The 25,179-nt window shown below is 42.1% G+C and overlaps 2 protein-coding genes and 1 long non-coding RNA gene across 7 annotated transcripts; 1 reads left to right on the plus strand and 2 right to left on the minus strand.

The window, feature by feature from the left end:
• The first annotated feature begins 25 nt into the window (after positions 1-25).
• Positions 26-6,784, plus strand: zbtb22a (zinc finger and BTB domain containing 22a). 2 transcript variants are annotated; one of them, XM_069720883.1, is made up of 4 exons: positions 26-863; positions 1,336-1,555; positions 1,700-2,471; positions 2,668-6,784. In XM_069720883.1, the coding sequence occupies exons 2-4, from the start codon at positions 1,349-1,351 to the stop codon at positions 3,789-3,791; spliced, it is 2,103 nt and encodes a 700-aa protein (XP_069576984.1). In that variant the 5' UTR covers positions 26-863; positions 1,336-1,348; the 3' UTR covers positions 3,792-6,784. The 2 variants fall into 2 exon arrangements, with proteins under 2 accessions (XP_069576984.1, XP_069576985.1); XM_069720884.1 differs by having other exon boundaries at positions 2,671-6,784.
• Positions 6,426-13,427, minus strand: mbpa (myelin basic protein a). 4 transcript variants are annotated; one of them, XM_069720916.1, is made up of 7 exons: positions 13,164-13,427; positions 11,356-11,451; positions 10,877-10,903; positions 9,557-9,577; positions 8,083-8,166; positions 7,951-7,971; positions 6,426-7,603 (listed from the first exon to the last, which is right to left on the minus strand). In XM_069720916.1, exons 1-6 carry the CDS (start codon positions 13,281-13,283, stop codon positions 7,969-7,971), a joined length of 351 nt encoding a protein of 116 aa, XP_069577017.1. In that variant the 5' UTR covers positions 13,284-13,427; the 3' UTR covers positions 6,426-7,603; positions 7,951-7,968. The 4 variants fall into 4 exon arrangements, with proteins under 4 accessions (XP_069577017.1, XP_069577014.1, XP_069577015.1 ...); XM_069720913.1 differs by lacking the exon at positions 7,951-7,971; XM_069720914.1 differs by lacking the exons at positions 7,951-7,971; positions 9,557-9,577.
• Positions 13,428-16,589: 3,162 nt separating this feature from the next.
• LOC138634200 (uncharacterized) lies at positions 16,590-19,675 on the minus strand. Its single transcript, XR_011311951.1, has 2 exons — positions 18,196-19,675; positions 16,590-17,252 (listed from the first exon to the last, which is right to left on the minus strand). It is a non-coding gene; the product is annotated as an uncharacterized lncRNA (long non-coding RNA).
• Between the last annotated feature and the right edge of the window lie 5,504 nt (positions 19,676-25,179).

Here is a 25,179-nt window from a genome sequence, read left to right on the forward strand (position 1 = left end):
AACAAAAATATTTAATAAATACGTCCTGTGCTCAGTTCACGGGGGGTGTCTTTTTCTTGGCTGTTTGTTTTGTTTGTGTCCTCCGCCGCTCCTTTCAGAGGATGCTGCAGCAGCTGCTGCAGATGCACTGCGGTAAAAACGGGGGTGCGCGTGAGGCTGAGCAGCGGCGCGATGTTGTGACGACTGTTTTTTTTTGTTGTTGTTGTTTTAAAAAAAAATATAATACCGGCTTAACCGCGTCGGGGGAAACGGCTTATGGGATTTCACCTCGCATTTAAATGTAATTTGTATTTATTAAAAAAAAAAAAAAAAAAAAAGGGAGGAGTGACAGCATCAGAGGGCGACTGGCCCTTTAAGTTAACTCCTAGCGACCCCGCTAGGGAACCTTTCTGTCAACAAAAGTGAGACATATAAACCGAGTAACTTCCACACTCGAGCGTTTATAACCCCGCCGCGGATTAAAGCGCAGAGTTTGACGGGGCGTTTCGGAACAATTCAAACAAAACCTTCCACGGCAACGATGTCGTGTCGCCAGCTCGCGCTAACGTCACCGGGTTAGCCGCTAGTTAGCTCTCGGCGCCGGAAGTGAGGACGAATGGAGGCTAAACTGTGAATCTAAAAACAGTTTGTACTTCCTTATAGACTTCACGTTTAACACCGTCTTCGTCAATAACTCTTTAAATGACGCAGCGTTGTTGTTGTTGTTGTTGTTGTTTAAAACGGTTGTTTCGGACATCCTCGAAGCTAGCTCGCATCAGGTGGATCACTGATCGATAACGACGATCGGATGTCAGCTGTTTGATCAGCAGACGTATTGATCGACAGTCCGCCGGCGTTTGTTTCCGCTGCGGGGGGTCAAAGCGGTAAGTTAATGAATTGATCCGCAGAGGGACGGGCAATTATTATTATTATTTTTTTTGTGTGTGCAAATAAATCGATTACGTAAAGGGAATCGATTAATTGGCAAAGTCGTGTCTCGGCATTTATTGTCCGGTGTATAAAATGTCTGATGTTTTTTTTGTTTTTTTTTAATCTAAATTACAGTTTAAACATCTAAGATATGATTTAGTGTCATAAAAGACAGAAAACGCAGGAAGTCATCACGTTTTATTGGGTAAAAAAAAATAATCAATAAATAAATACGTGTTTTGTTTCACTTTTATTCATAAACTGAACAAATAGAGTAATTTCCACTGAGCTCAACGTCCGTGTTGTTGTTTTTGCTTTTTTTGTTTATCTCGAACCTTCATTCACAAACTGCCCCTTTGTGTTGTTGTTGTTGTTGTTGTGTTGTTGCGTTGTCCTCATCCTGTGGTGTTTTGATCTCGCCTGCAGTTTTAATGCGACCATGGATCCGACCTGCAGCGCTTCTGCGGCTCCGCCCGGTTTGACTGTCCAGGTGTGTTTCCCGGGTGCTCGAGCTGCTGTTTTGGACAATCTGAACCGGCAGCGGGAGGAAGGCCGGCTGTGCGATCTGTCCATCCAGGTGCAGGGTCGAGTGTTCAGGGCCCACCGCTGTGTGCTCGCTGCATCCTCGCCTTACTTTCATGATCAGGTATGCCAGAGTACTTTTTTTATTTTTGGATTTACCCCCTTGTAATTCTCATACAGATTCGTTTGATTATAAAGATATCGTTTTGTTTTTTTAAAGGCACTGAATTCTTTCCGTGTTTCTGTCTTTGTTCTCATCTCTTGCCAGGTGCTGTTGAAGAACGTTACGACCGTTTCCCTGCCCTCAGTCATGGACCCGGTGGCCTTCGAGAGTGTCCTGAGTTCGGCCTACACGGGCCAGCTGAGCATCGTGCATGACGACATTGTGAACTACGTCACCGTGGCCAGTTTCCTCCAGATGTGGCACATCGTGGACAAATGCACCGAGATCCTGAAGAGGCCCCGGTCCTCGGCAGAAGTCGGCTCCGGAGAGGCTGCCGCAGCTCACCAGGGCACGGCGTCCCGCCAGCAGTCCCCAAGCAGCACGGAGTGCTTGTATGTGGAAAGGGAGGGAAGAAGGAGGGAGAAGAAGCCCGACGCTTTGCCTCCATTAGCTACATGGAGACGCCCACAGCAGTTTCCCAGATGGGCGCGCCCGCGGCCCTCGTCAGCTCAGCACTTAGCCGACTCCCAACTGGACACCCTCCCCGGCTATGTGGAGAGTGATTACGCCAGCGGTGATGAGGCCTGGGTATCGAGCCACGTCAAAACCAGCCACTTTGCTCACGATGGACCTGGACACAATAGCCGGCACTACGGGGGGCTCGCTGGTGGCGAGGCGTTAAAGCAGAGAGTGAGGTTTCAGCAGCGTGGTGCATTGCAGAGTGCTGAACGTCTTCTTGATAAAACGAGAGAGATCGGGGACAGTGATGAGACACTGGAGAAGAGGAAGAATGAGAAAAGAGGCATCGAGGCAGATGAAGGAGTCGGAGAAGAAGCGGTGGAGAAGAAGGAAGGCTTTGCACAAATGGGTCACTGTGGTAAGACGCCAAGAGCCTCGTTGGACTTAAAACACCAGTGCAATGTTTTAGTCTGAACTAACCGGCATCAAAGAATCCTTATTTACACACTCGTAGTAATTCATGCCCTCCCCCCCCCCCGCCCCCTTGTTTTCTGCGTCATCTAAATGTTTATACTATATTTATCTACATGTTATTTTGTTTTTTATTTCTCCAGCAGACTTCCACCCGGCTTCAAATGAAAATGAGGGAGGCGGACACGCCACAGGGAAGCAGAGTGTGGAGGTGACAAAGGAAAAAGTGCAGAGAGATTTGGTAGGAAGTGGTCCCTCCTCAAACCTGCCCAGCGTCCACGGGTGCCAGACGGGTGAAGGAGCTCCAGGCCCGTCCTGTCCAGTCTCAGCCAGGCTGCAGTGGCAGACGGGTCCCTGGTCTCAGCAAGAGCAGAGCCTGCAGGAAGGAGAAGCGGGCAGCTGCAGTAAAGACGACGATGACGAGGAGGAGGAAGAGGAGGATGTGGACTTTGAATGTTTCACAGAAGGGACCTATAGCAGGGAAACATACGATGAGATCGAAGACGGCACGGGACAGGTTTCCCAGAGGCCTTTAGTGCCCGTGTCTCCCGACTTCACCATGGCGGGCTCGGAGGGGAACTGGCCGTCCACCAGTGGGGGACAGGGCAGCTCGTTGACCCCCACCTCCAGCCGTCACTTGTCCCCATCTTCTGCTGCGTTTCCACCACCCCCTTCGCCTCCGACCCCATCTTCGTCATCCTCGGTATCCATCGCCGGTGCCCCCTACACGGGCAAAGTCCACTTCTGCCACTGCGGTAAAGCCTACACCCTGAAAAGCATGCGCGACCGCCACGTGAAGATGCAGCACCTCAACCTGCGGCCCTTTGGGTGTCCCGTTTGCACAAAGTCCTTCAAAATGAAGCACCATCTAACCAAGCACCTTAAAACCCACGGAGGGCTGCGGCCTTACGAATGCAACCTGTGCGGGAAGAAAGTCATTTGGCGAGACAGCTTCCTGAGGCATCAGGCCCGATGTGAGAGACTCGCCTCCAGCTCCTCAGCTAACGGCAACAATGCCGGCACACCAGCGGCAGACATGGATGACGGCTACGGTTACGGATTTGATGAAGGCGAGGCTTTTCTCCCGACGGGAGGACACGTGAAAGTTGAAGAGGTGGATTTTCACAGGGAGATGGAGGATGGAATGGGCAGGTTGTTGGGAAGCGTGTCTGGGATTGTGGATGAGCTACGAACACAATCACAAAATTTGGACACTGTTAGTCACGTTTTTAAAGAGGAAGCCAGTGAGAGCTTTAGTGGCCATTAAATATTAATGTGAGACAGCGGTTTACAGCACTTTGCAGTGCTTGTACGTAAATACTTTCCAGAAGGACGGTGAACAAGGGAACAACTTTAAAAGTCAACGGGCAGAAATCATCGACTGCTTCAATTCTACCCTGTTTTATGTGCATTCATTGGTATTTTGAAAAGAATAAACAATCATTTATTGAAATGGTTCTTGTTAATTTGGAAGTTATGTCGGCTCAATTTTAGTTTAGTGACGCTATAAACTACAGCGGTGTGAAAAAGTGTTTCCCCCCCCGTCCTGATTTCCAATTTTTTTGCATGTCTGTCACACTTAAATGTTTCAGATCATCAAACAAATTTAAATATTAGTCGAAGATAACACAAGTAAACACAAAATGCAGTTTTTGAATGAAGGTTTTTATTATTAAGGGAGAACAAAAAAATCCAAACCCACATGGCCCTGTGTGAAAAAGTGTGACAGACATGCAAAAAAAAAATTGGAAATCAGGAAGGGGGCAAACACTTTTTCACACCACTGTATACCAAGCAGTCTTGTGAAAGCACTTCTCCAGAGCGAATATAGTTCATTTGCATTTTGCACATAAATTATTTGCCTTTCGCCTGCATTAGAAAATACGTGCATCAAGTGATTTCGTGCCATATTGATGTGTCACTACATAATGTAATGGAAAGAAGTCTTGGTAATACATTTTTTTTTTTTTTTTGGGATATCTTGTAGAATGTTTTGATTATTCTAAAACACTTGAAGTTCATTTTGAAACATTGTGTCTCTTTCTAGAACTCTTGAGGCTAATTGGAAACATTGTAGGTCCTTCTAGAACTCCGAGGCTCATTTTGAAACATTGTGTCTCTTTCTAGAACTCATTTTGAAACATTGTGTCTCTTTCTAGAACTCGTGAGGCTAATTGGAAACATTGTAGGTCCTTCTAGAATACCGAGGCTGATTTTAAACATTGCAGGTAATTCTAGAGTCTCAACACTGACAACTGTTTCTGTACATAATATGGGCTCTACTTTTTACTTCCATCGTGCACTTTTTGAGGGCACTGGGGACTCGACACATTTATCTTCACACGGTTCAGAAACGCAAATAAATCAAGTAAATGTAGTGCAGTGAGTAGTAAAGAGCAAATGAGCGCCGTGCGACTGATTTACGACACCTGAAACTCGTACCAGAGCACCGTGACTCATTTCCGAGCAGTTCCTCTCTGCAGCACGAGGGCGGAGCACAAGAGGTCTCCGGCTCAACAAGGCAGCGCGTCTCTTCATCTAATTGCTCCTCCATCAGTTGTAAAACGATCCAGAGACTCCAAAAGGTGGCCAGCTAATGACTAGGACCGCCATCCAACGTATTCAGGCGCAGTCAAAGGATGCAGCCTATAGAAAGTTACATTTCAACGGCAAAAATGAGGACGTGACAACGAAAGCGCAATTCTACAAAGGGTGCGATGGGGGAAAAAAAAACATGTTACATGACGGTGTACGTGCAACACGCCAGATATGACGGTATTGGGAATTATGCAACGCTTTGTTAATAGTAGCGGTTTTATCTATCAAAGTAGGTGAGGGTAGAAGAGTGATTAAGTCACACCCAAACGATGTATTCTTGAAAGAGCATTATAGATTTGGAAATTTTCTCACACCGGACATCTGCGTGGCCAAAAGGTGATCTTTCGGGAGAGCCTCAGAGTATATTTTTCCCTTTATGTGAACGTTAAAATGCGACATTGTGCGAGATGAATTATGGGCCGCTGAGCCAATTATTGCAGCATGCAGAAGAGATGGGATCTTTGTGCCTGTTGTGGTTTCAGGGGCAGCTGTCCTTGAAAACGTCTCTCAGCGTTATTTCTAATGATGAGAAACATTGTTTTTCCCACTGCTGAGTATTGACAGGGGAGTTCAAATGAGAATGACTCATGAATACATGTAGGACAAAATGTGCTGCTTGATGTGGAAGAGATCTTGTTTTTCCCCCGTCTATAGAACACTTTGATGTGCGGATTATTGTCCGAGGTTAGATGATTGGCCTCGAGAGGATATTTCAGAAGTTTGCGGGGAGTGTTTTCACAGATGGACCACGGTTGAGACGCATTAGGGGCTAATTCAGTTTTTCCTTCTTCAGTAATTCGGCCGCTCGGTTGTCCTCGACAAGACATGATGTTGCTGTAGACATTAGTATCACGGTTACAAAGTTCAGATCAAATCTCTCGTTGTAAAACCTGGACAACAAGATGAAAAACTTCTCACATACTACTGGTGTGTCCCTGAAAAAAAAAAAAAAATAGTATTTAAAAAAAATTAAATTGAATAAGATCGCGTTGTGTTAGTATTTTTTCAGGCTTTTTATGCCGCTAAATGGTTCTGCAAAGAATTTCTGGATGTGTATGTCCCTGCTGATTGTTATTATTTCATGTTCATGTTAAATATTCCGGAGCAAAGATGACCGACAGCCGCACAATCATGTCATTACTCCCATTTGTTTTTCTAATGTTAAAAAAAGACTTTATGATTTTGGGAAACACATTTACATACTCGTAGCTAACTGTCGGTTAGCTCAGCATCGAGACTGAAAACTGCCTGCAAAACATAAACAAATTCAAAGTAGGCTAATAAAGACAAGAGAAGTCTTAACTGAGAGGACTAAAGATGTTTATTACCAGTTAGGCTGAGCATTTAAAATGAGAATCTTGCATTAAGAGGAAACACAACAGTTTCTGAAGAATGAGTCCCGCCGCAGCGCCTTTGACAATTCAATTAAAGCGAACATACAAGCAGATCGTGTACAAACTGGGGTGGCAGCGTAATTTATTATGAACAAAATAAAAACGACATTAAATACGTCACAACGTTTGAATCCACCGTGCTGTCCGACAGTACCGAGCTCCTCGCGCCGTATCCCCGCTTCCGTCTTCAACCTTTGAACCACTTACGATTTAACCATCAGCTAAAACAAACTACGTTTGTCAGCGTTTAAATAAAGCACACAAACAACATTAAAACTTGATTTAAAATGCAAACAGATCAACTACACTAAATGAGTTACAGTGGAAGCAAAAGCGATTAAAAAAAAAAGACAACAGAACAGCTTTTAGGGACATTTTTCAGTTAGGAAACAGTGCATTTGAAAAGGGCATTTTATGTTTCCATAGACCTTTGGTAGCATCGTACTGTACAAGTTCATTAATTACAAGGAGGCATAATGAAACTCAAACATATTCGTTTCCCAGTTGTGTTTTTCAGTTGCATTTCGTTGCGACATACTCAAGCAGAGACGGTCTGGATTTCACATATGAAACAAAAAACAGTGGTTTGTTTGGCGTGCGTGTTGGGTCAGTTGTGTTTTTCTCGAAAAGCAGCGAGATCCGCGAAGCTTCACTCGTGTACAGAATGCAGACGACAGCGGACGAATAGAGAAACGAAACATCTGCCGCGCAGGAACAAAACGTCAGACAGCAGACACTAGCACCATCAGACGAAAGAGGCTTTTTACAGTAGGACGTTTGAAAAGAAGCACGACTTGAACCTCTTTATGAACAGCTTCACTAGTTCCTCAGAAGTCGGATTAAAGAACAGGAAAACTGGCGTGGGATGGATTTTTATTCCACGCCAGTGTTGTGTCTCTGACTAAACATACAGGAGGCTTGTGTTAGTGGGTTAAACATTTCTTGAGGTTGTGAGTCCGCCGCATGCAGATCTGTTTCTCCTCCGTCTTCTTGCCCCACCAGCGTTGGATCTGTGGTTCGGTCCTCGGCGGAGAGCTCAGAAGATGGTGCTCCAGCGTTTGGGGGGGGGACGGGACTTGGTGTCTCCCTGGAGAAAAGAGGAAGAAGGGAGGACGATGAGGAGGCTGAGGAAAAAAAAAAAAACGCAGATTTTTCTATCCCCCGCCTGGCAGATGAGAGTCAGGGGGTGAAAGGTTATGAAAGAGTTGATTGTCAAACACTTCACATTTATTGGGATTCATGGAGATGATCCACACTGAAAATAAAACTCTTTGATGTAAATGCAGAAAAAAAAATAATAATTTGGCTTTACGTGGACTATAAAAAATGCAAAATGTTGCTCTTATGCTTGTTAGTATATTATGATGCAGCGATGAAATGAAAATGTTCTCAAGCTGAAATGGTGAATCACATTTTATTTGTTTTATTACTCACTGATCTCTGAGGAGAGCATCACTGTTGCATTTGAGCAAACACAGACAGGAAACAACGTTTATTAATCCCAGTTTTACACGAACCGGATGGAAACTTGAGTAAAACAAAGAGGCGAACATGCAGGCAGCTCACCAGGTTGAAGAGTCTGGACAGTGTGCTTTGGTCTCTGCGTCTTCTGACCGGCGACTTCGCGCTCTCGGCACGGGGTGACGAGGCCTAGAAAAAGATGCTGCGTAAGCACAGATGGAGACCTGGAGGCGGGGCCTGAAAGCACGTTCGCTGCTTTGTCACTGTTTAACCTTCAAGCAGTTGTTCAATTCGTTTTACGTCGATGGACTGTCTCACTTTTACGAGATGAGACCCAGTTTGCCTCAGAGACGTCCAAGTGACTTTGACAAAACACGGAACAGCTTGCGGAAAATGTTTTGTTACAAAGGGCACGATTATTGCTGTTGCTGGACCAAAAACACATAACCACCAATAATATGACGGCGTACCTTCTCATTAATGCCTGAACTTCTGCACCATTTGGGTATTTTCCACATAAATCCATCCTCTTTAAATGCACTAGGATTAACATTGTGGTATTTGCGGTTTGCACCGGTCTCTGATGTGCTTTGATAAGAGCTGAATTGCCTTCTTGGACAATAAAAGTCCAGCGTACGTATGTGGTTTCTTGGCAACAGCAGCAAGAAGAAAGTTGTCTTTGATTTGTTATTGTGAGAGAATAACATGAGTGAGACATTAAGAGGAGGAAAGTATGAACTTCTAACCAGATTCACTGAACAGCAGCCTTTAGGGGAAGGAAAAGAGGGATGACGAGGACGAGACAAAGTCCACGGGGGAAGCGAGTGACACTGAGGAGGATCACCGTCACTCGACACACAAAGGGCCGTCCACAGTTGTCGGACAGATGAAAAGACACAAAGGAGGTGGCAAGACAACACAGATGGATCTGTGAGTCATCTCTGGCACAAAGGGGATGGAGGTGTTACAGAGAACTAGAGGTGTGAAAGAGATGAGGAGAGGAGGAGGAGGAGGAGTAGGAGGAGGAGGAGGGTGATGTAGGTCAAGAGGTCCTAAGAGAAAATGTTTACCGGTTGCGGCTCATAAATAGTTGAGCAGTTTCAAAGTCATCCAGAAGCAGTGAGTCGCTCTGGATTGGAGCAAAGAAGGGAATTGAAATGTGATGATAAATGTATCAAAAAGCCAATAATTGCGTCAAAAATTTATCAATGAATCTTTTCAAATGATCAGTCAGTAAATGACAGTGATTTTCTGCGTCGCGCCTCGAGCCCGAGCAGCTGGAAGATTTTGCCTCTCAGTCCCTGCGCGACGAATGAACCGGCGCGGCTTTTAGATTACGGCTTGATGCTGGAGTGTAAAAGGTCATTCTCTTCAAGGAGGAAAGCGGCGAAACACAAAGCAAGAAAGAGGCAGAAACGAGCGTGAAGGTTAGACGTGACAGATGCACTGCAGACAAAGGGCGCGCTGAGAGAAGGAGCTCTCTACAGACAGATTGAAATGAGATCATCGCACGTGCTCAGAGCGGCGCAGTCAGCGGTGAAGCTTTTTGTACGACTCGATCAAGGATTGCGTGACGTACCAAACCCAAGACGTCTCTCCACTGGACATGAAAAAGAAACAGATAGTGACACGGTGAGATTAGATACAGCGACTCCACCTTCATCTCAGATTAGAGGCTTTGTGGCGGCAGATAAAATGATGGGCGACCTATGATTTCATCGAGCCGCAGTTCTGATGGCGCCCGACCTTTTTGGTGGTTTGAGTAATGTCTTCAAAGTATTCAAGGAACGGTAGTAAAAAGTCATTTAAAAAAAAAAAAAACACACACAAAAAAAACCACAAGTGTATGCAGAAGAATAATGATTTTCTTTGTTTTTTTAAAAAAATATAAAAATTCAATCCAAACATCTGAAGACCCCTCAGATTCATCTGTTGACCAATTGGAGGCGCCACAACCCTCAGTTTTGGCAACCACTCATGCATCTATTATAAAAATTGATGTCATCTTTACGTAAAAATTTGTTTATATATAAAAACATAAAACATACATAAATGTGATGCTAAAATCATGACATTACACTCTGATTATTCTGTATTTGCATGTAAACCCCCATTTACAACTTAAAACCATCATGTTTGAAGGTTTTAGCCACTGATGTTCCCCAGAGGATGAATGTTAATCCAGTAAAATATCTCAATATAGCAATAAAATGGCTCGTCATGACATGAAGAATAGACATCACTGCTCCCTATAGCAAAGAACTTGATGGTCCCTTACATTATAATGCAGCGTAGTTATCATCGGGGTCACAATTTCAGTTTGACCAAATAACTATTTTTCTCTGGTCTGGCTCCGCCCACCTAATTCTCACACTCAGTCTTCGCTGACATGGTAGTCTGGAAACCCTCTTTGCTTTAATGTCCACACAGCCACTCTGAAGGGTGGACCAATCAGCAACCAGTGGGTGTGGCTAAGAGCTACGACGCTGAAGTCAAGTATTTTTTTTTCTACTTGTAGCTACGACGGTTAGAGGCTGCTCCAATAGTTTCCAAATGGACTACATCTACGCCCAGCAGGATGCAACAACTAGAAACAATTCTCTACGCAGAGATGGAGAGTAACTCGACCATATATTCACAAAATTAATTTGGGCCTGTCAACACCAGACTGGAAGTCTGAAACTGTCAAATCTCTTACACAGTGGCTTAGAGGTATGCAGTGAGCAGACGCCATGGAAACCAAACCGTGTCATGAAATGAAAGCAGTGACATCTAAAGAATAATTAGAAATCAGCTTGATGAACGTTCGAGATAATCAGTGGATCTCTTAATCTCCACCCTGCAGCTACACCTCTGCAGTGACCAAAAAAAACAGATATGGTGAAAAAATGAGACTCACCCTGGATTTAGGTTGAGGAGAGGAAACCTGAGAAACACCAAACAACAACAACAACAACAGAGTGACTGATTGTACAGGGCAAGAAAATAGAGCAACAATATAATGAAACCCAGTTTCTTTTTTTTTTTTATCAGTATGTAAATGAGGGAATCATGCAGCTCTGCAATCAGAGAGAGGAGAAACGGTTTAGCTTGCTGGTTCTGAAACACGGCCACGCTGCTGATGCCAGAAGTCAGATCCAAAGAAACTACTGACAATGCATCACTCATACAACGTGAACTGGAAGAATTGTGTTTGTTCTGAATTATGCAACTCATGGCACATTTAAACACATTTAAAATTTGAACAAAACTCAGGATGTTGGCATGATGCAACAAAAGAAAGAAAGAAAGACTTTACGTGCATGGTTAGAAATGTGCATGATATGATGTAAACAACATCATGTATTTATTTGTACTATTTACATCCATGAAACTCACAATGCTCCTGAAGAAGTGCACCACAGCGTTTTCATTGGTCCGACGGCGAGAGGAGGATTGCTGGGGTGAGGTGGCCAGGTGACCCCGGAACGACCCCTGAAAGGGTCAGCAGAGGTCACATGATATGTTTACATCGATGTTAAAGCACCAGGTAAACTTGAATGCATTTATTGGGATCTTTATGATAGAATAGCTTGATATGAACTCAGTCTTTTCATGAAAGTCAGTCCCAGCTGCACCATGTCAAATATAATAATACCAATAATTATAACTACTGGTTTTCAAGTCTCACAGTGTTGGAGACAAAATAAAGCAGACAGGAAGGTAGAAAAGAGGGCTAACACCATGTTGCGATATATGCAAATAGAACCGATTAAAGGAAATTGAAATAGAAAAAGAAACCACATGCAGAACTACGTCCTTCTTTTTGTGAGTGCAGCTCACACAATGTTCAGAACAAACAGCTGTTCATACCGTTCATTCTGCCGTGTGATAGAAAACAAGCATAAAAAAAATAAAAAAAATACTCTGCTGTCGGTTTATCCCCGGAAATGTCTGTTCCTTTTATGTTTCATCAATGCAAATAAGCCAAAATACACTTGGACAGAAACCTTTCATATACGCAGGCACGTGTCTTTGTGATTTGCCGCTGTGTGGTATCACCAAAGTATTGACAGAGAGAGAGAGAGAGAGAGAGAGAGAGAGAGAGGGAAAACATCAGAGCACAAACATCCTTGAGCTGCACCTACTCAGAGCAGCAGGCTTGGATGCTGGATGAAAGCGGACTGACTCCTGAGGGCCCCTCCCAGCAAACAGCGTTGAATCGAGATGTACACCCACGATCGGACTCGCTTCTTCCCTTCACAACCTCCCTGTTTGAGTGTTATAGCTGCGATCGCACAAGCAACGCTACCGAAATGTCAGAAAGGATTTTAAAATGATTGAATATGATATCACTAAATATTTTTGAAAGACGCTCAAGAACTGGAGCGCCGAAAATTCACGGTGCTCAGTAGAAACGACAGGTTTAATGGTGCAGCTTTATGTAGTGCAGTGCCCATTGAAGAATTTCCTTAAGATGTAGTTTCTGAAGAACATGAAACGGCTCAAATATTTTAACCAGACTGAAGTTGAAAAAATGTTCTTCTAATTTTAAGATATTATCTATAGATTCATGTTAAATAGCAAAGCTAAAGAGGGGTAAATACAGGTTATTTCATATACTATGTCCTGTGTTTTCCTCCACATGCTGGTTCTCTATTTTGAAAAAAAGATCTTTCAGAAAATTTGCCTAAATATTAAAACACAACCTGCAATGACAGGATCACCAATTCAAACTGAATTTATGAGTTTTGTGAGGGGAAGTGAACGATCATCCTCCTTTGGCAAAATTACTTTTAGGAGCCAAAAAAATTATTTTCCTAAATCCATCAACCAAAACTGCTATAACTGAGAATATGATTTAAAATAGCGAGAATATGTTTTAAATTTTTTAAGATAGTTGATTTTTTTTTGTGTGTTTTATTTCTGCAAACAGCACTCATGAGGATGTGAAAATCTAAAATACGTCCATTATCAAGTAAATTGATATTAACAATGATTGTCATTCATATATACGTATATAGAAATTTTTTAAAAAAACGATGGTTTTGCCCTAATACCAGCATTGCTGACGCGTACCATCCCAAACTGAAACAACCACAATGTGGCACAAGACAATTATCAAACTAAATCAAAGTTAAACTCTCGGAAAGGTGACGTCCGCAAAAAGAAAAGCGAACTATCCCTTTGAATGCACCGATGCTCACCTTGCTCCTCTTCTTCTTGTCTCCTCCAAAGAATTTGGTAATCTGATCCATCAGGCCGGGGTTCTTCTTTTTCCTCCCGAGCCCGAAGGCGCTCTGTCCTGAGGTGCCTGCTGTAGCCATGCTAGCTGCTGCTGAGGTTGGGGTGCTGTTGACCTTTCTGTCTGCTCACTAGTCCTCTTCCAAGTGCAGTCCAAAGCCTACAGTGCCAACTGTGTTTCACTCGGCTGCTCCTTGAGGATGGTTTGCTGCCCGTCTGACGCTCGGGGGGCCGTCTTTGAAGGTGTCGTCCCCTCTGCCCCGGGGCACCATGGGACATGGGTGGAGGGGTGAGGTGGGGGGGCGGGGCGGTGGGGGGTTTAGATCTGCGGTGATGAGGTCCGTGGCTCTGGCTCGGCTCCAGACATTCTTCTGAGCTTCAGCGGCTGTGTCAGTCACTGCCGCCCTCCGCATGGGCCCGGCCATTGTTCCTCTCCCCATCTGCCTCACCCCGGCCGCAGGGACAACAAGGGTTATCTCTGAGTCTGAACTCACACCCTGATGCAAAGCAGCCCGCAGCACTGTGAGGCCATTGTTGGGTCGGCCTCATATATCATCTTAATGCATTGCGTTTAAATTGGACGCGCAGTCGTCCACATTAACATATGGAGGAAGCGTAAGATCATTGTGTGAGACACGCGAAAACCTGTGAACACGGGCCAAGTTTGTGTGTCTTGCACTGCGATGAAATAAACTCACGTCGGGATGTTCTCAGTTTTAGTGTCTTTCAATCAAAACCAATCAAATCCATCACACAGCTCCAGTTATCACTGCAAATGTATGAGCTTCAAAATTTTATTTTGGGCTTGAAAATTGGGACCAACCTTCATGTTTTAATGTCACTAATAATGTGCCATTCAATTTACGAACTTTAATTGTGTCAAATAATAAAAGATTGTTCTTTTTTCAACAGGTTTTGCTCTTTTAAACATGACTAAAAACTACTCAGGGTATTGGAAAGGACGACTGAGCAAACCATGTTTGATCACGAAGACCCGGGAGTCACAATTGAAAGCTCCACAAGAAGCAGGTAAGAGGGCCTAAAATTAAAACTTTTGTCAGCTGTTATTGTCTTAGATCTTTCATTCTAAATATCCACAAATGTTTGTCTGTGTAACATATTTATTTGCCATCGTACCACATTTAAACACTACAAGGAGTCCTGGATGTGTTGTTTCACTCGGCTGCAGCAGCCGGCGAACAAAGGCGGATCTGTTGCTCGGTAAGTTGTGACAGAAAACACCCATGCGGCATCAGAATATTAATATTTTGGAACAGATGTCTTTTTGTTGGAGCTGCTTCTTATTTCAAGTCAGAAAGTAACTAGAAAAACTCCAGTTGAACCGCCTTGTGGTTGTTTGCCTCCGCCGACCATCCATGTTCGTCCAGACTTATATAATATATGTGGTGAAGAGTTTGAAGGAATTTGGCCAATTAAGCTGATTTTGATTGAACACATGGTTGCAGCAGCCATGACAGTAGACAATGCTTCAAACATAGACGTTGCTGCAAAGAAGCTATAAAACGTGGATGCTTCATGCACATCATCAACCCAATGAAGATTAGTGTCACCAATTCAACATCTTACCAAGTATTAAATATGTTCACAATGTCCCCTTCTGTTCCTCAGAAATAGAACTGAATAATGGCCGGAAAGCTTTTTTTTTTGCAGAACGTGATGACGTGGCATTGAAGCTGACCTTTGACCTTTTGGATATAAAATGTCATCACTTCATTATTTTACCCTATCAGACATTGGTGTAAAATTTTAGTGTATGAATGCTTGAGTTATGGCCACAAACATGTTTTTTTGACACTCTGACCTTTGGCCACCAAATTCTGGTCCAAGTCAATGTTTTTGCCAAATTGGAAGATATCCCGTTCGCGAGAATGTGACGGATGACCTGAAAAACATACGCTGGTTGATCGAAAAGTTTCCAGATCATTCTTGTTGTTGTATCTCTTGTTATTGCGCAATAGTGACCAATTAGGTCTGCAGATTAATAAAATGATCCGTCTGCAGTTTGTGTGCTGAATGTGGAGATGAGATAAGAAATACAAAATATGCTCTGGACGAGTGAAATATCATTTCAAGAGGCAAAACAGGCTCTGAGACGTCTTGCTGAAGTCTGAGGGTGAAGTGTGAGTCAGTGTGTGAGATGTCAGTGCTTGTTTTCCTGCTTTCACAGGAATACAAAAAAAAAATCCCAATATTTGAAAATTGGCTGCATGAGAAAATACATCAGTGTAGGCCAGAAACTTTCATTTGTATTTATTAATCTTTCATGACCTCCGTGTTTATAGTTTATAGCAGAGCTGACTTTTTTCATATTATTAGATAGATAGATAGATAGATAGATAGATAGATAGATAGATAGATAGATAGATAGATAGATAGATAGATAGATAGATAGATAGATAGATAGATAGATAGATAGATAGATAGATAGATAGATAGATAGATAGATAGATAGATAGATAGATAGATAGATAGATAGATAGATAGATAGATAGATAGATAGATAGATAGATAGATAGATAGATAGATAGATAGATAGATAGATAGATAGATATTTTATTAATCCCCAAGGGGAAAGTTTTTCGCTACAGCAGCATTTATAGATACAGGAAAGCAATAAAATAACAGTAAAAAATATTAAATATAAAAATACACAGTATATACAATAAATAGAATAAAATAAAATATAATAATTAAATTAAAACTAACTAAACAATAGTGCAAAGTTGTTTTTTTAATATATATATTTAAACAAACAAGAAAAACAGACAACGGTGTTATTGTTGTGTGATGGATTTTATTATATATTATTACTCTCAAAGGAAATATGAGTTGGTTGTTGTCTCCAATAACAAAACATGACCCATAAACAACATTCACGCCTTAATATTAAGACTTTTTTTTTTTATTCATCAGGAAATGTAATACGTTTTGTTGAATTAAAACAAGGTGCGACAGAAAAGTAAAAAAGATTTTCAAACTTTGAAACTTTTGAAATGCTTCAGAAAATCAACAGCAATGAAACAATGAGCCGGGCGAGTTTTTTTTTTTTGCCCCTGAACAACGTAATTATCGCTCCCCGCCGAACCTACTGGATGAATTTGGAAATGTTAAAAAAAAATTCTACGTGAACTCTCTGCTCAGGTTTCCGGTTCATGGTAAAAATGACCAAACACGGATGTACCGGTGGTCACAAAATTGTGTGTAACTCAGGCGCTGATGTTGATCAAATGACGTAACTTGGAACACTTACTCACCGAGGTTATAGCTTCAGGGGGCTCCGTGCACGTCATGCCCGGACGCAACCGTTTTTTTTGTTACGAGCGTCGCAAATTTGCAAATTAAAATTAGACATCACGTTCAGGCAAAAATTGCTGTCCTTCATTTACAGCTCTGATTTGAGAGATTTTTAGTGGGGCAAATCAAGGAGACCTGCTGAACAAGGCTGGTCAGCAGTTGGTCCTCATGATACAAACTTTATATTATTTTAGCACCTCAAATAAAGCTCATTCACTTTAAATTTGAATCTGATTTGGAGGAAATCAAAAATCTCGTATCAAGTGGAGAAACTCGAGGCCTTTATTTGAACTCATCCACGGAGGAATCCTGAATATGTGGGTGAGCGTGCCTTGATGTCCGTAGAGCCAACATGGCTGCCCGGTTTCCCTGTACAAACACACTAAAATGAGGGTAGACTCAGAGGGAGACATGTTTGTCCACCCGGCCTCGCGCACAGTGCTGCGACTGTTTGTCCTGCAAGGCTGGACCTCAGTGCAGCACCCACGGGCCTGACAAGAGATAGGGTGCAAGAATGCAGAGAGTGGGCTGACCACGCTGCTTGTGCCCTCATGTCCAGAAGAGTCTTGGATTTGTTCCTGGGGCTGGAAGGCCGGGGCACAGCGATGGGAAAACAATAGCGGCCATGGAAGAGGGCTGTGGGACACAAACACGGGAGATATCCTCGAACCCCGGCAGGAATGTCGATCCACACCGAGACACCCACTCAGAGCAAGCGACTGAATATCTATCTGCTGCTGGAGAGAGGGAGAAAGAAAGCCTTCCTCTGTCTCATCACATGCGCAGAAAAGGACCACATGAGACAGTCTGGTTTGTTTTAAGCTATTTGGTTAAAACAGTTTTTTTGACTTCTGCAACCTGTGAACGCAGCTGCAGCCATGGGAGGCTCCCAGAGTTAGTTTGACGCTCTTCTCTCTGACACAAGTAATGGAGGTCACTTCCTCGTCTAAATTAAGCCTCCCTTTATATAAATTGTTCGCAGGCACAGTCTTATGTTAACAAAAAGGTCACAAAAACCTAAACACAAGACGAGAGCCATTCCTCAGGGCCAGTCTCTGTTAGACCAGAAATACTACAGTTTCCTCACAATAAAGACGGACTTCTTTTGAGGCCAAGTTAGCCAGCTGACCCCCAGGCTAACCATGAAGCCAAGACCTACGTTTGGCTCATAATTTGTAATTTGCTCAAACTAATGAATTTTAGATACCACAGTAACCTCAAGGGAAATTGACTGCTTTCCTTTTTTTCAAATGAGCTGTTTCGTCTCGTGCTAATTCCTCGTGAAATGTCCTCACTAATTGTTACAAATCTTCGGGACAGGACATGACAGGAGCTGAGGAGTCTTTAGTACGTCCTTCGGATAGTTATCGAGAGCTCGTGGTTACAACAGGGGAAGTCGTGTGTTTGTGTGTGTGTGCGTATCAGCGTTCAAGTGTTCATGAAAACACCGTTGCTAAGCAACAACAATGACCATGAAAGACTTCATGCAACTAAAATTACAACAATATTAACTTATAATCTGACAAAAAGTAAACTTCCGTGGCCTCTGCTATTTCTGAAAATGTCAGGAAACGTCAAAGCTCACGTATTCTTTTTTTTTTTTTTTTTTAAAGCTATTAATTATTTGGCCCATTTTGTGGCTGATTAGTTATTCGTGGTGTCACATTTGGATCCACTTACCTCAGAGAAGATGAGCGATCAGTGGCTGTGAAACCGTTTGTCAAAGTGTTGAATTGCATCAAACTCAGAATGAATCAGCCCGACCCTGAAAGCTGCAGTGACACACAAAAAACAGAGGCTTGTGTTGTTCTTCAACGACAGACTTTCTGTCCCTGAAGGAGCCTTTTTTTTTTTCTTTGAAGGTTTGAATTTGTGTGAAATTGCTTTGTTCAAAAGCATTTTTCTTTAATCCAGAGTTGACAATGACTCGAGGTTAAATGAGGGGACTTTATTGTGTCTCGTAGAAATCGTGACAAACTAATTAGCACTGACAGTGAAAAGCCTTTGTGCTGGTGTGTGTGTCTTTGTCACCCTGGATGACCTCTTTGTATCGAATGCAGCTCTCGTAGATGCCTATGGATGACAGCATAGCTATGAGGCCGAGCCCCCGATGTCACCGTGCAGCCGACATTTCCTCCTTTTGAAGAAACAACATCTAATTGTATCTCATTTGATCTTTTCTTCAGGTTTGATAAACGAAGAACCGCCCAATTAAAGCTGACACGTCACTCAAAAGCACAACGAGTCCCTGATTTTTCCGAGGCAGCTTGTGCCTCTGTTGTCTCAGAAAATTCCCATTGTTTGAACTAATAGATCGGCCGTAAGATGTGATGTATTCTTCTTTTTCCCCGCAGCGATCCTTTTGGCTGGTAAACAACTCAATGCAAATGTCTCGGTGGTTGAAAGCCAATGATTCCATCAACATTTGGCAGGAGCAGCAGCGGCACAGGGCTCGAGCATAATGCAATCATTTGTTTAGCATCTCAACAATATCATGCTCTCTTGTTTCAAAACTGAAAGTCAGAGGATATTTTCGAGCCGCTGTGGCTGTAAATAAAAAATAGAATACGTTTTCTCCGAGTTACAGTTTCATAATTATTGTTTAGTGACTTTTCTGACATCATTTGTGGCAGAATGGTTCATGTACAGTAATCCATCTCTCTTTCTTCTGCCTTTCTCTTGAAAAATGTAATAAAAAGTCACAGCACTTCTCCTTGATCGCACATGGAGTACCGGCAGAGATTAAAGTCATCCATTCACAATCGTTAGAGCCACTCGGGTGTTTTCAGAAATCTCTTGTCCTCGGTAGAAGCGGCCTATTGTGCACCTGGTGCTGCAGGTGAGTACATCTCACGGTCTTTGCAGGTGATGATTAAGTCCCTGTCATCACATGAAAAACAGGCCTTGTTTGTATACGTGTGAACCACACAGATGTTCTCCTGTCTGGTCCAGTCCGGAGGAGCGTGACTGAAACATGTTGCTTGCCACTGAATACAAACAAAAAGCCTCACAGCAGGAGACTTTAACTGCCTTGAACTCATCTGTGTAAAATGCTGCTGCATTTCCCAGCCGTATCTTCCTGGCAGGATCTCGGCAGCCGATCGAAGCATCTATCGCCGCCCCGCTTTAGCTCTCTTCACTTGAACTCATTCAGAGAGTTTTGGCAAAGTCTGAAACAGAGCACAGCCTTATTGTCTTGGTTGGCAATATTTTCAACTTTCATGCCAAAAAAGATTTCACCGATTTCGCTCACTGTGCTGGCGAAGATTTCCAAAGCATCGGGCCAGCTGCCCTGCTGTTTTCAAACTCCGCAACCAACATCTGCAGCATCGTGCTATTTGGAGCAGCAAAGCAACCGAGGAGACAGCAGACGAGAAACCAAAATCCATTTACCTTTGAGATACCTTTGCATTCATAACTTAGCTCAACAATGCTAACATTTTTAATTTGTAAAGTAACTTAATCAGATACATGAAAAAATATTTCCCTCTGAAATGCAACAGAGTTGAAATGTAAAGTGGCGTGAAAAGGAAATATACAGGTAAAATCGAAATACCTTAAGTTTGTACTTGAGTAAAAGTACTTCGAGAATTTTGCTGCTGTTCAACTCGCATTACGTTTGATAGATAGATAGATAGATAGATAGATAGATAGATAGATAGATAGATAGATAGATAGATAGATAGATAGATAGATAGATAGATAGATAGATAGATAGATATAGTTTAAAAAAAATTCACTACAGCAGCATTATAGTCACAGGTAAAGAAATAAAAATAACAGTAAAAAATATTAAATATGAAAATGCACAATATATACAATAAAATAGAATACTATTTTTAGTTTGGAGCAAAGTTGTGGACTGACACACCAATGCTGCCATTTTTAGAGCCAAGCTGTCAGCATGGATAAAGACAGATGACAGATCTTCACAAAAGTCAAAACAGACAAAAGAACAATCAATTGCGTCACAAATGTCCCGTCTTTATGGAATAGAGATTATTAGTTGCATTGTAAACTGTTTTAGGATGACTCTTTCATATAATCAGACCATTACCTAATTGTCCAATCATTTTGGAGATGAAGCTTGTCGTTGTTTGTCTGCACATCGTGTGTTGTTAAAACGGACCCACCACTGAGTCGTACAGCACTCACATTACATGTTTTACCAATGGATAGAAAATCACACAAGAAGTTGAGTTGTTTTGATCCAGTAACCCACTAACATAAAAAAAATAAAATAAATAAAAATAAAAAAAATTAACACTGCCCATTGGTTCTTAACAATGTATGTAATCTAGTGGCAAATTTCAGTGTTTGGACAAAATCCTAAAAAGTTATTTTTGCCAGTGGAACCGAATTGAAGTAGTAGAAGAAACCAGGAACGGCAACCAGTGCACTTCCACGAGGACTCATGATGAGAAACAACAGGCCTGTCTGTCATTTTGTCCTCCTTTAAAAAGCACTGTACATTAAACATTGATTTGCTCGTATTCAACACTCATATTCAAGAACATATTGTCGCCCTAACATGTTGGAATTCTCGTACGTTTTTCAGCCGAAAGTGTGTTTGACATTTAAAACAAGTAACAGTTTAAAAAGCTGAATGTTTCCAGCACAGATTAATGTTCCCCACTGATGCTTCATGTTACTCCCTACATGGTGCCGCATGTGCAGTAAACAGTATGGAAATGAATAAACAACCTGGATCTTCTCCGGCTCCCGGAGGGGCGTGCTGAGGCGCTCTCACGGATCTCCGCGTGCTCGTGTCACTGCTGACACTTAATCGCAAAAATAATCTGAGCAAATCAAGATTTACGAAGATATTGTCTGTGTCTCTGGAGAAAAATGCTCAACAGTCCCGCTCGTCTTTGCGCTTAACTGTGCAGCAACCTGAGTGGAAGAGGCAAACCTCGACAGCTCCCTCTGCTGCTGGTGGGAGGAACTGAACTCTGCATGAATGTGCAGCAGGTGGATTGTAATGAACTTTCAGAACATGAAACCAAATGAAACACTTCCCTTAGTACACTAACAAATAGTGCTCCTACATGTCCGGACTCTTACTTGTGCAGTGCAGTGATTTTGACAGAGCAGTGTTGTTTCAAATCGCACGCTGTTGTTCTGCAATGACCGGAAATAACCTCAGCATGTGTTTTTCGTGCCCACCGTTTGACACACTCGATAAACACACTGATAGCTTCTGTCCAGCAGCAGCAGCAGTGGAAAAAGAAACACCTCTGTCAGGTGTTCAGGAACAGCTTCTTTACGCCTGTAGCCCCGCCCCTTCCTGTACGCAACCAAGATGGCGACCGTTTAGAGTGGTAAGTGTCCACTGCTTTTTTTTGGACCCTTGGGAGTGCATCATCCTGGTACTTGTAGTGCACTGCGTGTTTCTGTACTTGACAGTGTGAACGCACTCACGCACTCAAAATAGTGAGTTTTAGTACACAAGTAGGACATCTGGAACGCAGCATTCGTTCCACTGAGACTGTTAGAGGCTTAATGAACTTAATGGTAATCAACACCTCTCTTGTCTCAACATTACAAAAATGTTTACAGACAAGAATTAAATGGCTGTCGGGCTTTTTCGAAACAACTTTTTCACTTGTCAAAGTCATGTCTGTTTGATAGATAGATGGATAGATGGATAGATAGATAGATAGATAGATAGATAGATAGATAGATAGATAGATAGATAGATAGATAGATAGATAGATAGATAGATAGATAGATAGATAGATAGATAGATAGATAGATAGTATATTAATCCCGCAAGGGGAATTTTTGTTATTTTTTTGTCACAGTGCATTATGTTTTATCACTACTCACATTTGGTACACCTCACTGTTCCCTGTGTGATAGAGCTGGGAATATTTACCCTCTGAAAAGATAGAAAAAAAAAAATCCTCTCATGACATGCATATCTGAAGGTCTGCTGTTAAAGACTTCCAAATACCTCATATCTCCTCTTTTAATTAGATCTTGTAGCTACAGTCCAGTAACTGCTCGACCTCAGACACCCTGTCTGTACTCCATATCTGAGGTATGAACTAAATGCTGCCCTCCAGCTCCGATTCCCCCTCGGTTATTTTTTTTATGACTTGTGTAATGGTTTTTTTTTTTTGGTTAGTGCTTTTTATTTGCACACGCATGCAACAACATAAAACTAGATAATAGAAATAAAACGGAAGTCCCAGGAGATAACATGTGCTTGTATCTGTGCACTGCACGATATCTGAGGGAAAGACTGGCCGTGTTTTGCGTTCTCTGAAGTTACAAAGTCCAAAGTGAGGAAAAACAACCAAAGAAAAAAGTTACCTTTTTTTTTCAGTCTGAAGATTTACGAGTATTTAAGAGTAACAGATTTGAAGTGACATTATAATCATCTGATTCTCATAAACAACGGTCATTATCTTTGAAAGGAAATGAAGGTAAAGCACCAATCAGAACAAACACGGCAGTCTGTCAAAGCTAAATCACCCAAATGGTAATCTGAGGCTGCCGCAGGCGAGGAGAGTACATTTCAAATTATTGGGGAAAATGGATGTGCTGTTGCCGTGGTATCCTCTCATGGCTCAGTGTCATGGTAACAACAGGTCTGACTCTGACTCTGAGGTTAAGGGATAACCACTTGAGAGGAGGAGCAGCAGGGTCCAAAGCAAATCATCTCCTGATGTCTGTGATGAGGTTGGCGCAATAGATCACGGAGGAGGGAAGACGGTGCAGTCACACTGTGGCAGGAGATCTTTGTAGCACTGAGATGAAGCTGAGACACAAATTGAGAGTCATGATTATGCCCTCACAGAGACTGGAAGGAAACAAAGGCTCAAGAGGCTTCTTTTTCACTTCTTTACTCCACAAATGCAGATGTTTGTCAAGTTAATATTGATTTTTATCATACAAAATTAAACAAGATGGATTCACAATTCCTTTAAAGTCTTCACTTCATTTATCACACTGATTTTCAGATAAGAATATAAAGTTCAACTTCAACTTCAACTATTATGTGTTCTTGTCATATTAGAAAAGTTAACAACAAACTTTTAATATTCAGTAACTATTACGTGTGGTAAGTTAAAGTCAATAACTTCTTCAATAATTTCTCAGAAAATTGGCTGCGGTCTCAGGCTTCAGCAGGACTTTCTTTTTCCCCGGGAGAAAGAGGGATAACATGTCGGTCGATGGAGTGAAGAGTCACCATGGAAACTTCAGGCTGCTTCAGGACACGAGATGAGAAACCATTTACAAAACAACCGCTAAGCTCCCACATGTATAATTATCCCGCGATAAAAAGGTGATTTGATAACTGTTATTTTCCGACAAGGCTGACTGTTTTCACCTTCGTCATCAACACCATCAGCACGTCACCGTCTCCACCTTCATTCCCTTGATTTTTTTTTTTTTTAGCTGTGAAAGAGTTGAAGCAACATGATTAACGCCTGATCAACAATAACAGCCTCAAATATGCACAATCAACTGAGGACAAGTGGATCTGAAGATACCATCAGCCTCGGCTCTCAGGTTACATAGCGTGTGCATCATCCCTGTCGTCATTTGCAGATGGTTAAATCCCCCGAGCAGATCTGTCTGAGGCTCACATGCTCGCAAAATGATAAGCTGCTCCCAGACCTGGTCAGAGCAGATCGATAACAGAAGACAGAGGGCGATCAATGGAAATTATAAAAATGACAAACCTTTTCCTACCTCAGTCTGTGCATTCTCACTCACATGTTCATTGTTAGACTCATCAGAAAAGTCTATTTGTAGGAAGGATAAAAGGGGCAAATCTGATGTTTTGTTTTAGCCTTGCTGGCATCATGGATGGTGAAGTCAGTCGGACGGTCCACGTGTGGGTCCATAAAGTTTTAATGTCTGATGCTTCTGCTTGCAATACAGAAAGGTTGACATTTTAAGTAATTTTGTGAAACATCTTGATGAATTTTGAACGGATTGTTATGAAATTGAATTGAATTCATCTTTTTGAGATCCTCTGACCTTTCTTCGAACAACCAGCAAGTGCCAAATATTTTCTTTTTCCAGTTACAAATTTTAACATTTACTGATTCCCGAATGTACTGGCAAAAATTTGGTTTGGATCTTCGAGTTGCCCAGACAATCTTCATGACAGACTTTTTCCTTGAGTGACAACACAAAGTTAGCACATGTGGTTTTAAGCTTTATGTGATTAGCAAGCTTAACATCAGCCTTTAAACTTTGTTAATATCATGATGTTGACTTCCTCTTTAAATTTTATTGAACTACATTTTTCTTACTTCAGTCTGTCTCTGTGCTGCTGTGACATTAACGATTGTATGAACGAATACATTAACCATTGATACTTTAAAATTAATTGTTAGATATTGATAATATTCAATTCTAGCCTATGAATTGTATAATTATGTTTTTAAGACACTCACGAGGAAAAATAATATTTGCATGTATTGGAAAATATGTGGATAAATTCCCTTCAGAAGTCTTTATGTCAAAATATATTCAGTGCGCAAATGTGCTTTTATTTGACAATTTATTTAATGATACCGACTGCTTGAAGAACTGATATGATGATACGGATCTTTAAAGCACTTCAGGATTGGTTTTTCCCCCCCCCGTTTCAGTGGCTGCATGTCAGAGGAAACAGTGGAAAGGTATTGGTGGCTGCGCACT

This window comes from Brachyistius frenatus, unplaced genomic scaffold (assembly GCF_029030835.1).
Source record: "Brachyistius frenatus isolate BFR_SWC_R1_liver_20210118 unplaced genomic scaffold, ASM2903083v1 Contig_253, whole genome shotgun sequence".
Classification (NCBI taxonomy): domain Eukaryota; kingdom Metazoa; phylum Chordata; class Actinopteri; family Embiotocidae; genus Brachyistius; species Brachyistius frenatus.